We start from the raw sequence: 14,732 nt of genomic DNA, 5'->3' as shown, positions 1-14,732 counted from the left end.
ATGCACCCTTATTTGGACGTTTTTGGACACTTTTTGGAGCCATTTTTGATTTTCAAAGCTAGGTGGCGCTCTTCCTGTTGAGTTTCGGATATGGGTGCAAGAGGCTTTTTTGTGCGTCCTGATGCCATGAATATGCATACAATTTTTCAAGCATGTAGCTCAAAATAACCCCCATGGGGAGGGGTTTTTGAAAACTGTAGGGGGCGCTGGTGAGCACATTTTTTTCGCCTTCTTTTGCGAAACCCATAAAATGTCGCAATTTTCCTGAGGACTGATGAGTGTGTTGGATGAGGTGAGATTTCGTGCATTATAAAGTCACAAAAATCAATTTTCCAACGTTTTTTTTTTTTTATGCCCCGTCCCAAAGTCTGCCACGCCTACAATTTTCGTCTGAACGGAATTTGTTCTGATAATTTTTTCTCGTTAATGGGTTTACTATAGGTTGACCTTGGTTTGGACTGAATCGGAGAAAAGCTCTAGAAGTTAATAGCAAAAGTATGCACCCTTATTTGGACGTTTTTGGACACTTTTTGGAGCCATTTTTGATTTTCAAAGCTAGGTGGCGCTCTTCCTGTTGAGTTTCGGATTTGGGTGTGAGAGGCTTTTTTGTGCATCCTGATGCCATGAATATGCGTAAAATTTTTCAAGCATGTAGCTGAAAATAACCCCAATACGGAGGCGTTTTTGAAAATTTTAGGGGGCGCTAGCGAGCACATTTTTGGAATTCTTTTTGCAAGACCCATAAATTAGTAAATTTTTTACCAGGCCCGATGAGTGTGCAAAAATATCCACGCTTTCATGCACGTTCAGGGGTCCAAAAATGAGTTTGAAGTTGCGCGACAAAGAATAAAAATCGATCCTTAGAAAAACAATAGGGCCTTTGCCACCAGCGGTGCTCGGGCCCTAATTAAACACTTAAAATCAGTACAACAAATAAAAACAATGAGTGATAAAAGAAAAAACATTAATAAAGGTAAATTAAAAATAAACGTAGCATTGTGGATAAAACAATATTACAGGAAGGCGTTTCGATAAAACATGTTTTCAGCTGTGATTTAAAAGATACTGATGCACCTCTACTGAGATCCTCAGGAAGGTCGTTCCACAGTCGTGGAGCCTCAACAGCAAATGTTTGGTCATCCCAAGATTTTAAGTTTGGGACAGGAACTTTAAGGAGGTTCCTGCATGAGGATCTGAGGCTGCGTCCGGGCAGGTAGGGTGACAGCAAATCAATGATTTGTGCTCATAAGTTTACATACCCTGGCTCACTGGTGGCTGACAGGAGAATTATGGCCAAGCTGTCATCTCTGATGAACATTTCTTTTCTATATATATTCTTGTTGAAGTTCTTGTACTGTACACCTTCTTGTTTGCTGCTGTAACTCCATGAATTTCCCCGTTGTGGGACGAATAAAGGAGTATCTTATCTTATCATAAGTTTACATACCCTGGCAGAATTTGTAAAAACTTTTTGGCCATTTTTCAGAGAATATGTATGATAAGAGAAAAACTTTTTTTTTCACTCATGGTTGGTGGTTGGGTGAAGCCATTTAATGTCAAACAACTGTGTTTACTCTTTTTATAACATAATGACAACAGAAACTACCCAAGAAATCCTAAACTCTGCCAGGGTATGTAAACTTATGAGCACACAGCCAGTGTAATGTCTTTAAAACAGGAGTAATGTGCTCTCCCTTCTTGTTTTGGTTAAAAGTCTTGCTGCTGAATTTTGTACCAACTGAAGTCCATTAATAGATGTTTGAGTTATACCTGTTAAAAGCCTGTTACTCTAATCTAGAATAAAAAATATATATATGTTAAACATCCTTATTATCTGGCTTTCTTACTGATCTTCCAGCTGTGTAAGATGCTTGATTCTGATTGGTCAAAACCCCTTTGACTACAGTTATTAACTTTCACTAACATGAGGAACACCAGAGGCAAACTGATCACACGTCATGTCAAATCAATCTGCGCATATTTCGCTTCTGCTTGTTGACACCATAGACCGTGAGGTGAGGTAAAACCATTATGTGAAGATAGCAGCAGGGTTCAAAGTTGTGACATTAGTTTATTTTTAAAGGTGTGTGAACCGCAGAGCTCAGAGAAGAAGGAGAGCTGAATGAGGACAGGTTCATGTTAAATCCACCGCAACAGGCAGAGAAGAATCCATCACCATGGAACAATCACTGACGTGGAATCACTGGGACTATTTTCAAAAAACTGTAAACATAAATAATTTTAAATCAATAAAGTTTTTAGCCAAAGTGTTTGTATTTTAAGTTAGTAGCCTGGTTATACGCGGGTCCTTATGGGAAGTAGAATCCTAAGGGGGTGAGAGAAGACCCTGACGTAAAGTGATGCTTCTATTATGTTAACACCCTTACATAATAGGGATGGGCAATGATCTTCAAAAATTTGAATATTCGTTCACTTCGTAGAAATCAAAGAGTTACTTTGAATATTTTCTCATTTTAAAAGTACAATTTTTCATCGTTTTTAACGGTGCCTGGTTGCAATACGGTATTCCCGCCAGACGGTGGCGATAGAGCATCAAGAAGAAGAATGCTAACTGCATTAAATAGCAAAAGAAGAAGAAAACATTCGTGACATTCGGTGTGATTTTCTCAGTATCTGAATCTCACACTACTACACACGTATTTCCAGAGACTGAGCATGGCTGTCACATGTAAACACACACGCCACGTCATAGAAACACTGAGGTAAAGATCGAGACAGACGCCGTCAGTCCCCGCTACTAGCAGCACCTCGCCCTGCTGCTGGTTAACGAGACTACCACGCAAACGGGCTGTTAATTAATGGGACAGGTGTGTGATTATTGAATATTATTTTGGCTTGAAATGCCCATCCCTACTACCCAATATAACCAAAGCCACACCATCTCAAAACAAAATAAAGCCTTCAGAACTCAATTGAATGTAGAATCACAATCTATTATTTCTTGAGACCCCCTGGCATCACACTCTGGAAATCACGTCCACCACAACCTCAGACTTTCAGCAAGTCAAATGCAAATTTAGCTTCTCATGTCAAATAATTACTTTGTTTTTCTTAAAGAAATGAAACCAGTGAAAAACATCATGTAAAATGTTTTGATCTTTAAAACTATCAGATCAAAACAGCAGGTAATATTTTAATTGAATATTTAAAAAACACGATAAAATGAAGCCTTTCATATCTCAGCTTCAGTCCTTATTGTTCTTCTCTCTTAAAAATCCCTGAGTGACATGATCACACAGTTTGACTCTCTTTCCAGCTGCTGCTTTTAAAAACATGTTTCCTACTTCTCCATCCGTCAACAGTGAAACCACCACAAAGCTGCTCTGAGGCGTTTTCTGTCACTGGCTCACAGATGGATGTGACAAGGAGAAACCATCAACACCACACTCTGTCAGCAGTGAGCCTGAACTGTGCCGTGCGTGGGACTGATTTGTCCACACTGATTTTTTTTTATAGAGCCTTAACTAGGTGAGCTGTCAGCAGAACATGTGTGAGTTCACCAACACGGGGAAGTCGATCTCACCTTGTTCTTGAAGTAAACCTCGATAGGCATGAGGAAGCCTGCGTAGCCCGACTCCTCCACTTTGTACGGAGGCTCCTTGCATACTGCAGACAGAGACAGAGACAGAGACAGAGACTCACGTTAGTCTAATCAGCAGAACGACACTGAAACAATGATCGAATGAGGCAGATAAACAAACTGTTTTACTTGATTTAACACACAACGTAAACAGAGGAGTTAAGATTTACATTGACAAGTGTGGGAGTATGTAAAGAAACTGTCATTCCCTGCAACTTAAAGCAACATGTCTGTGTGAGGTGGTAACTAGACCTGTCCAGTAATGTAAATGTATATTTTCCATCAAATGCAAGTTATTAAATAAACCTTGTCACTACCTTACAGCTGAAATGTTTTTAAATTTTTATTTATTTTTTTGGTTTTCTTCTTGTAATTAATTCAAATGTAACTTATTTATTTATTTATATTTATTATCTTGCATATTAGTTTGAAAATGACCACTAATTTAGAGCCAGTTGTAAAGAATACGATGGTTTTATTTGAAAAGAAAATGTATAAAGAGTTTGAAAAAAACATTTTTTTATATAACAAACAAAACAAAATTTTAGTCTCTCTCAAAATGAATGAAAAAATAGAGCCAAAATCCCAAATCTCTGCAAAATCTTTAAATGTTCTTTTCTTGTGTTTTTCTAAAGAGTTATTTGATTCATTAAAGCTAGGGTTGGTAGTCAAGGAAAACTAGCATGAATTTGAATGTAGCATTTCTTCAGGACTCCATCTAGCCCCTCCCCCCCTCCCCCCCTCCCCCCCTCCCCTCGGAGCTCCTCCAAAACGACGCCCCCGCTCACATGAACGAGCGCCGCTGATTCAGGACCATATGATGGTGACTGATTCCAAACCGGTCCTCAGCACATGGTTTGTGTTTTGCACTACGTCAACTCATGTCTCACTCAGCGGTAAGAAAACACCAAAACATTCTCATAGTGAAAGTTAAAAACACAAACAAACATGAAATGTACGCTTTGCAGGAGGCGGGCAGAACGGCAGGATGGGATTTGATTGGTTTCATAATTTGGCTCCTGATGGCAGGGATTGGTTGGTGTTCTCCCAGGTTTACTCCGGCTGTAGATAGCAGCTTTTTTTACCTCTTTTTTAAGAACATATTATGTATTGATTACCATCGGGACATAAAGATCATTTTAACCAGTGTAACAAAAAGTGTATCTAAATCAGACTACCAACCCCAGCTTTAATTTTTTGAAAGTGTGGATGTGCAAGTATGAATGTGTGTATCTATTTTTAACTGTTGATTTGAGTTTAATTTGTTGTTGTTTATTGTATTGCTGCAGGGCTCCCCTGGAAAAGACACGTCGGTCTCATTAGGTCATCCCTGCTTAATATATATGATAAATAAAACAGGTTATTTGCTTTCATTTCTTAACAACATTGTCCTGACAGCAAGAAATGATCAGTCTGTCACATCCCACACTCTCTGTTCACATTAAACCGCTCCTATGAGAAGAGGAGTGATTAGTTTGTTCCAAAGAGAGACGCCTGTTTTGAATAGTGATACTTTCATATTTCTTCACTGTGAACAGATTTTTAAAATTAATGACTCAACTGTTTTTTCTCCATGATCCACGTGTTGAGGAATAAATAGAAACACAGAGAACGACAAGACACCATTATAAAAACTGAATATTACACTTTGCCCTGCAGAACAGACGGTTTCTTTACGCCTTACATTTGCTTTGACCTTTGACAACTTTGGGATTATTTGAGACGTTAGTGCCCCTTTAAGAGACTTATATATTTAAAGATGAGACAGATATGAAATCTCAAAGAAAGCAGCACCAAAACACTCGTTTCTGAAGCGCTTAACTCTTCTGTTAATGTATTTCTTAAATGTAGCACCCTCAACACCTTGGTGCAGACAACAGCTGTGAAAAACTGACTTTGTGTTTGTGTCAAGACTTCGTCCTCTCACCTCTCTTGGGTTTGGGGAAGCTGTCGTGCAGGCGGAAGACGACCCTCTCTACAAAGTGCTGGATGTCGCCGGTCTCTGGCCCTCGGACAAACACCATCCAGTCGTGGGTGAAGCCTTCCGATGTCACTTTCTTCCTCAGCTGGGCTCTGTGGCCCAACTCCAGCTTCACCTGCACCGTGCACTGAAAGGAGGAAGGGTAGAAACAGAGTCAAAAACCTGTTGAGTATAAAGCAGCATGTGGATGTGGAAGAAGAAACACAAGCGGGGGAAAAGGCTGAAGGAGAAGCAACAGATTCATTCAGATCAACATTTTAAAGAATGCTTTGCTCTCTTGACTTTGTGCAGAAATAACCAGCTCAAAATAATATAACACTAAACTTTATAAAAGTGTCTTCAAACTTCAAATTCTTCTAAAATGTCAGACTGTAAATGAGTTAAACTGCGGGTTGTTAATTTGCTGGTTTGATCCACATTGAACACAAACCCCTGACCCTCTTTTCTGCAGAGTTGGGACTTTATTCTGAAGAGGGGATGATGCACACTTGGCCTGGACAAACACAAAGCTGGACCGGTGTGGGGACGCTTTTCACTGGAATGGGAGTGATTAGCTGCCTGAGGCGACACATTTCAAAAGGTCTGTCCAGGAGTGGAGCTCATTTTTGGGCCACCTCAGCCTGCCAAGAACAATGACAGCGGCGAGACGAGCACATGACACCGTGCTGGTGGGGATTGGCAAAGCAAAGTGAAGAGGCTATGGAGATGAAGGGCAGCGTTGGGGGTGGGGGGAGTGAAGGGAGGGAGGGGGAGATGGGGGACAGAAAGGCACTTTATGTCCAGGGAACGACTGAAGAATGTGGCCCCGCCGGAGAGCAGCTCGTGAGCGGGGACTGAGTGGGGGGATTAGAGGGGACAGGATTGAGATGAGCTGGTCTGGCACCCTCTCACAAACAGACACACACACACACACACACACACACACACACACACACAATAATACACACAGCTCCCCTGCCTGGCACTGTGCCCGGTCATTCTGTGGTGGTAAAGCCCTTAAACCCCACGCCCCAACACACCCACACTGAGGAGCCTGGAGTCCCTCAGATCATCAACAACAACAAGTCCTCTGAGGAATCAGGATGTGATAAGATCAGTAAAGTAAACATAATGTTTGAGTATTCCACCTCTTTTATTTCACCTTTGTTAATAAACTGACTGATAATCATGACACTGTGATCTAACATGCAAGGATTTTTTTATTCAAACTTATGCAAAAAATGTTCAATAATTTTGTAATTTAATTTAATTAATAATTTTTGTAGTTTAATTGTAATAAATGGGTCATTTTAATCACTCCAAATATCAAATCCTAACCCTGTTAGCTTGATATCTGAAATCATGTCACCAGATTTTTGCCTGTGCTCAGTTCAGCTTCTAAGAGAGCCTCTTTTTTCACCTTTTCCAGACATGTGGGCATTTTTGTTCCCAGTCTGTGTGCAAAACATCCATTTTTGCACAATGCAATTAGAGTGAGCTGACGTGCTTTACATTAGTACTTTTTCTATTACACCATGTGAATATTTACATTTTAAAAAGCGTAATTTTTCAGTCTCATGTTCACCGAGCAGCCACCCAGGGCGTTAAAATATGAAGCCCATGCAGTAGTGTTATAAACTGCAGTTCCTCTAGTGTCCACTTGAGGCTGGCTGAATACACCACTGACTCCCAATGAGGCCCTGTGTTAAGATCAAGTGGCAACCTCCGGTCTCAAACTATGAAGCCCATGCGAAAAGTGTTATAAACTGCAGTTCCTCGAGTGTCCACTTGAGGCTGGCTGCAGAAACACCGGAAACCACATACACACCCATTCAAAAAAGACGATCTTAACAGCAGAAATAAACATGTTTACAGCCTGGTTCAAAAAACAGTTTAGGTCTGAATAGCTCATTTCTCTAATCGGCACACTGTACCTGGGGCAAATTTTTTCTACATGACTGACTTGACTCCTGGAAGGGAACACATAGCTGTTGGCTAGGAGGCTCAAACCCCGCTTCTTTACGTCACACTATGCCTGGGTGAGTTCCGCATTTCCAATATGGCTGCAACTGTCGAACAGCGCTCAGGAACAGATGGGTGATGTCACAAATACTACGTCCATTATTTATACAGTCTATGGTTCAGATGCTAATATTTGGGCTGCTAGTTAGTCTAGCAGCACCCCATGTACAGAGGCTAAAGCGCTTGCAACCATTATTCTTTGCTGCATGTCTTCCCCCTCTCTCTACTCTCCACCTCTCTTGTCTTCAGCTCAAAAAAAAAATCTAGTTATCTAGCTCATGTATTCATTCATTCGAACAATGTCCCAATTTTGATTTCATCAGGTCCATTTAAGGGCGTGACTGAGTTGAGGGACAGGTGGGTGTGTTTTAGCCGTTTGCCAGGCGGAGGCTCTAAAGGCTGATTTATACTTCTGCGTCGAATCGACGGCGTAACCTACGCCGTAGGTCCGCGTAGCTCCCGTACCTACGCAGAGGCCTACGCACGTAGCTGACGTGCACCTCCTCCAAAATGTAACTACGCGTAGAGCCGACGCGGACCGCAAGCTCTGTGATTGGTCCGCTCGACGGCTTTGTCTTTCCCGCATTCACAGCACTTCCGGGGTCCCGGACATCGGCCACACATCGGCCGTGTATTTCATCTCCTCCTCTCTATTCTTCATGTAATCATGTCTGTATGATAAACAGCAACATGTATCAGCTGTAGATTAACATAACACGCTCTGAAACTCTGTGGAAAAGTAAACAGAGATCGTAGCGGGACCGGAAGCAGGCGACCAGCTATCAGAGAGACCGCACTGCCCTCAGGCGTTTCGGCGGAGAATTGCTGCGCGACACAGAGACACCGATGCAGAAGTATGAGGGGCTCATGTCCGCGTCAGCCCCTGCTGCGTAGGGGAGACGCAGAAGTATAAATCAGCCTTAAGGGCGACATGAGCCAGCATTTCCAGCACGGTGCCCTCCGGTCTGAAAATATGAAGCCCATGTGAAAAGTGTTATAAACTGCAGTTCATTGAGCATCCACTTGAGGCTGGCTGCAGAAACACCGGAAACCACATACACACCCATTCAAAGAAGACGATCTTCACAGCAGAAATAAACATGTTTACAGCCTGGTTCAAAAAACTGTTTAGGTCTGGAGAGCTCATTTCTCTATCGGCACACACTGTACGGGAGGGTGAATTTATTTCTAACGTGACAGTGTCAAAGATATTAAGATTACAAGTTTTCCATAACTAGAGGCACAGCTGACTTGACTGACAGGCGGGAACACTGTAGCTGTTGGAAAGAGACTAAAGCCCGCCTCTTTACCTCACACTAGCTTGACAGAAGTTAGGTTGAGTTCAACATTTCCAATATGGCGCCCGCCGACGATCGGCTTCAGAAACAGAGCTTCAGAAACAGACGGATGATGTCACGGATACTACGTCCATTTATTAAACAGTCTATCATTGAGCTTCAAAACTTCTATTCACACACCAATGCGTGAGTGTTATCACATCCATGCTGATCCCACTACTGCAGGCCTCGAGGGTTTCAGCTGAATTTAAAAAAGAATAATAATTTAGATGAATCACTTATAATTGATGTTATCATAACTTGAAACTACAATAAAGTCTCAGAATAAAGCGATTCATTTCTTTTTAATCAGTGAAGCTTCGGAGCTTTTATTTCTCCAGGAGCCTGAGGACACATTCTGAAATGTTAGTTTCTGTTGCTCATTAGTCTTCAATCCAAATATATTTGTTAAGTGATATAAAAGAGAGAGAAAAGGCAGCACAACTATTGAATATTAGAAGCTGAGGGAGAGCAAATGTCAGACATTTAGCGAGCAAAACAACTCAGAGGGTTCGTTTAACAAGTAATTATCTCAACCAATCAGTCATTACTTTTGAATTTAACAAGTTCTCTCCGGACATGTCACAGGAAGAGCTTTGACAACAGTGGCAGTGACACGCTTCTTTTGAGCAGGCAGAAACCTCGAGCAGAACCAGACTCGTTAGTGATCAGCCATCTAAGTAAAGTATTTAACACAGAGTCTGAACACTGGCTGTAATCTCTACCAATACTCAGAAATGATGAGGCCAGGAGGTGATCTTAGGCTGGGAAAATACAGAACACCACATTGAGAGAGACACGAATCGAACCGTGTCAAACAGCCTGAAATTACGAGACACCGGGGACTAATATTCAAAAGAACAACAGTTTTATTTCTCAGTTCTACAAGAATCAGATGGACGAAGAGCCTCGAGGCAACGTATCTATTTAGCAATCCTCCACTTGACGGCAACACACAGAAATCTGGACAACAAAGAGTAACTAGAGTTGAAATACATTCTCTCTCTCTCTCTCTCTCTCTCTCTCTCTCTCCTCTCTCTCTCTCTCTCTCTCTCTCTCTCTCTCTCTCTCTCTCTCTCTCTCTCTCTCTCTCTCTCTCTCTCTCCTCTCTCTCTCTCTCTCTCTCTCTCTCTCTCTCTCTCTCTCTCTCTCTCTCTCTCTCTCTCTCTCTCTCTCTCTCTCTCTCTCTCACCGAGAGCTCCGATCGAAGGGAAATACAAATTTTGGCAGACACACTGGCTCCCACACGAAAACAATGAACTCCCAGCTGACATGTAAATAACACCCCTCATGACCAGCTTTCATCTAATAAACGATTAATGAAAAGTCAGAAACTTTGCCTGGGAGGACACACACACATCCACACACACATCCACATGCACACACACACATGCACGCGTTACAGCAGCTGTGTTTTGATGAAGCTACAGGTTTCAACTAAAGCCTCCCTCCATCACATCAAAGAAGACGACACAGAGAAGAGATGAGACTGTTTGGAAAACGGTCAATCCCAGAGGAACAAACAGACGCAGCGCACGAGGAAAACAAGCGAGTATTGGAATTAAGGTGTGTGAATGAGTGTGTGTGGGGGGGGGAACTGCGTGACCACTCATCCTGGCATACCAAATGCAGTGTTCATACATGCTGATCTTATGACTAAACCAAAGCAAAGATCTCAGCGTACACACAAAGTCACGTCTGTAATTCAGCAACAGTTTGAATCAGAACGAGATCTGAACTGGAGCTACAGAGTAATCACATTAACGTTAACTATACAATCTTCACAGAGTGCTGTGGCACTTATTCTACCAGTCTGAGAGTGTTGGTAGACTGATCCCAGCTTCTTTAATGTGAATATGTCTTTACTTGCTCTGACAGTAAACTGAATCGCAAACTTTTATCAGCAAAATGTTGATTTTCTGCCTTTTTTGTACAATTTAGAGATCAATTAACACTTCATTAAATCAGGAAAGTAATCAATGATAAATCAAGATAGACGTTGATTGGAAGTTTCATCCCTGAGCTGCACATGAAGTTCATGAAGGTGTGTTTCATGGCTGCTGTTTCAAACTACATCCCTTTGAGCAACAAGTAAAACAAACTGCTCTCTAAGCAAAGGAATAAAAACTCTCTTTAACTGTAGCGTAGTTAACATTCATGACAGAAGTACGACCACACTGCTCTGGAGTTGAGGCAGACGACTTCCTCTGGATGAACACTCACACATCTAGTTAAACTTCAAAGGGGGGCAGCACTGAATGGGGACTAGCTCCAAGAAAGTGGCTGAGCCACTTTCCATGGGTGTGTGGCCTAACCATCTGAAATGTAGTCCTGAATAGCCTCAGGCCTTTAACCCACTTTGAAGCTATATCCCCCTTTACAGTTAGCAGAGATGAGATTTGGTTTACCACTCTTCTGTTCTCCTTAGAATAAATGATGAAGCTCTTTTAGGATGACATTCATTTCAATAGTGAATGAAGGGGTAGGGTTAGATAAGTTTTAACTTCTTCCTACTCCTCTTGCACATGTAAAGTAAACTATTTCACTGCTTGTTAATGGAGCTGATTGATTTTGTTTCTTATGTAACTATTTCTTCTTTTCTACTTGTATGTTTGAAATAAAGACATCAAATCAAATCAAATCTCAGCGGTGCAAATCCATGCATGCATTAAATCAGGGGTGTCAAAAATGCGGCCCGCGGGCCAAAACCAGCCCGCCAGAGGTTCCAATCCGGCCCGCAGAACAACTTTGCAAAGTTAAAAAATTAGAGAGAAGACATTAACTTCATTTTTTCTCAAAGACAGAAAATAGATGACTTGCTGTTTGCATAATCCAGTTCAGATTCATAAAGACTTTTTAGAGCACTATAAGATGATCCACTAACTACTAACACTAGCACTTCACCTCTGCATACAACACTGTCCATGCTGGAGCTGAGGGGTCCAAAATAATCAACTTTACCTTATCATTATTATAATCTCTGATCTTTTGATGTAAACATAACACACACTGTGTGTCAGGTGCATGGGAAACCTGTGTGTTTGCAGCAGGTTTCAGTGCTTAAAGAGTAAAATAATCAAAAAATAAAACAGCTGTTTTTGGAGAAGGATAGTTCATGTAATGTGAACATTTTCAGAATGAACTTTTCTGCACTAAAACAAAGGGGAAAACTGTAGAGTTTTTGTTATGTATAGGTTATAATGCTCTGATTTTTCTGGTCCAGCCCACTTCAGATAAACCTGGGCTGAATGTGGCCCCCTGACCTGAAGTGATTTTGACGCCCCTGCATTAAATGATTAAAGGCATGCACGAGCACAGACTTTAAGACTCTGTCTGATATTCTGGGTTATTTGTTTTTAAGCAAAGACAGAAAATAGATGACTTGCTGTTTCCATAATCCAGTTGAGATTCATAGACTTTTTGAAGCACTATAAGATGATCCACTAATGACTAACACTAACACTACACCCCTGCATACAACACTGTCCATGCTGGAGCTGAGGGGTCCAAAATAATCAACTTTACCTTATCATTATTATAATGGACATGCTCTTTTGATGTAAACATTACACACTCTGTGTCAGGGGAATGGGAAATATGTGTGTTTGCAGCAGGTTTCAAGGCTTAAAGAGTAAAATATTCAAAAATACAACAGCTGTTTTTGTAGAAAGATGTAATGTGAACATTTTCAGAATGTACTTTTTTGCACTAAAACAAAGGGAACAATTTAGAGTTGTCATTATTTATAGTATGTTCTGATTTTGCTGGTCCAGCCCACTTCAGATCAACTTGGGCTGAATGTGGCCCCCTGACCTGAAGTGATTTTGACGCCCCTGCATTAAATGATACATGCAAGTTAGAATATAATCCTAAATGTTGTGTGCATTAAATATTAACACTGTGAATGCACAGATATCTCAGGACTTGTTTGGTCTCTGCTGGTTTTTGTTAGCCCTGCATGTTGAGGTTTCAGCCCGCTGTTTTTGTAGAAAGATGTAAAGATGTAATGTGAACATTTTCAGAATGTACTTGTACTTTGTGCACTAAAACAAAAGGAAACATGTAGAGTTTTTGTTATGTATAGGTTATCATGTTCTGATTTTGCTGGTCCAGCCCACTTCAGATCAACTTGGGCTGAATGTGGGCCCCCTGACCTGAAGTGATTTTGACGCCCCTGCATTAAATGATTAAAGGCATGCACGAGCACAGACTTTAAGACTCTGTTTGATATTCTGGGTTATTTGTTTGTAAGCATGGGTGGTCATCATGATCTGGATTCAAGTTCAACATTCACCACAGAGCTCCATACTACATGCAAGTTAGAGTATAATCCTAAATGTTGTGTGCATTAAATATTAACACTGTGAATGCACAGATATCTCAGGACTTGTTTGGGTCTCTGCTGGTTTTTTGTTAGCCCTGCATGTTGAGGTTTGAGGCCGCTGGCAGTGCAGACACCACCCCTCCTCTGCTGCCCAACCTGGAGAGGACAAATCTTTCCCCCGGCGCCTTGTAGCGGCTCCTTAGCCTTTAGCCAACGGCCGACACTCTCCTGAAAGGTGGACTAGCTTAGCTTAGCTTCACATTAACTCGATTCAAATAGCTCTTCTTGTAGTTCCACAGTGTGCATGTGCGTTTTTAACCCCGCAGAGCTGCACAAACACCAGGTGTGAATCTCTTTGTGTGCCCGGCTGAGGCTACAGCTATGCAGCGGTTGTGAATGGAGGGTAGACTGGAGCTAGCTAGCTGTAAATACCGATGTATGAGTGCCCAGCTAGCATAGCTCCAGAGCCAAACAACTACGAGTTCATTAGCAGCAGCAGCAGGAGCATTTTTTTCTTCTGGCTAGCAGAACAGAGGATTCATTCCAGCCCTGCCAGCCTGAAGCCTGCTGGCGTTTTCTCTGTGAAAAGTTCAGATTCCACAAGGAGACACAAAAGCCACTGTACCTGGTTCTCCATGTTTCTCTGGCCTCAGTGATTGTTGTATTTATTTACAGCGGCGTTTGTGGAGCGTCTCCCCAGCCTCTGCTCCTCATTGTGTGTCAATCCAGCCCAGAAGCGGAAGGCAGACGGCTCCCCTCCCCTTCCAGACGACTGCTGGCAGGCAACCAAAACAGAAAGCTCTCTCAGCCAATCAGGGAGCTGGGAATTTAAGCACTCTTGAAAGGAGCCAATCAGAACGCGTTGGAGGCGGGGCTTCGGCTGAGCTGCAAATACAATTAAAGCATTTTCTGCTGGTTTCCTCGAGTGACAGCGAGCTCGTCCCAATGGCTCTCAGCTCTGTTTCACTTGTAAAATGCACATGATGCTAATTGATTAATCGGAATTCGATTGTTTGGGCTTCGTGTTTTTCTATTAGAGTGTTAATGCAATATCAATACCATTCACCATAAGGCTTGTGTCTTTCTTTCATACAACTTAATATGCCTCATAAACATGTCATATTTGCACATTATAATAATTGATCCCATGCTTTGTGAGAACAGCCTGTTACACTCTCAGTATTTCAGTATGATCCTGGGAAACGCTCACTTGTTGCAACTCATAAAAAGAGTAATTTATAACATGATTCTCACTGAAACAGGCACATGTTGAACAGTGCTGTTGCTGAATACATTTTCTAAGGCACTTGAAGTTAGTTATTCATTTAATTGAAATAACATAATGGCTTGCAAATAACATAACTACTTGCACAATGTTGCCTATACGGTATAAGTTATGTTAAAAGGTAGGCAGGATAAGTCTTGGCTTCAGCCTACACCTTTTTTGGTCAGTATGTGATTGACTAAAATATATGTGGATGTGTATCC

At 41.7% G+C, this 14,732-nt stretch overlaps 1 protein-coding gene across 1 annotated transcript in view; it reads right to left on the bottom strand.

Annotated features, from left to right (window-relative positions):
* mllt1a (MLLT1 super elongation complex subunit a) overlaps window positions 1-14,038 on the bottom strand; it is a 37,405-nt gene extending 23,367 nt beyond the window's left edge. The window contains exons 1-3 of the mRNA XM_034707021.1: window positions 13,870-14,038; window positions 5,529-5,709; window positions 3,545-3,627 (exon numbers count right to left, since the gene is read on the bottom strand). Of these exons, the coding sequence (XP_034562912.1) occupies window positions 3,545-3,627; window positions 5,529-5,709; window positions 13,870-13,881 (276 nt within the window). The 5' untranslated portion in view covers window positions 13,882-14,038. The remainder of the gene's footprint in view (window positions 1-3,544; window positions 3,628-5,528; window positions 5,710-13,869) is intronic.
* Between the last annotated feature and the right edge of the window lie 694 nt (window positions 14,039-14,732).

Source organism: Notolabrus celidotus, chromosome 2 (assembly GCF_009762535.1).
Source record: "Notolabrus celidotus isolate fNotCel1 chromosome 2, fNotCel1.pri, whole genome shotgun sequence".
Taxonomy (NCBI): Eukaryota; Metazoa; Chordata; class Actinopteri; order Labriformes; family Labridae; genus Notolabrus; species Notolabrus celidotus.
This window is presented reverse-complemented; position numbering and strand designations above follow the sequence as displayed.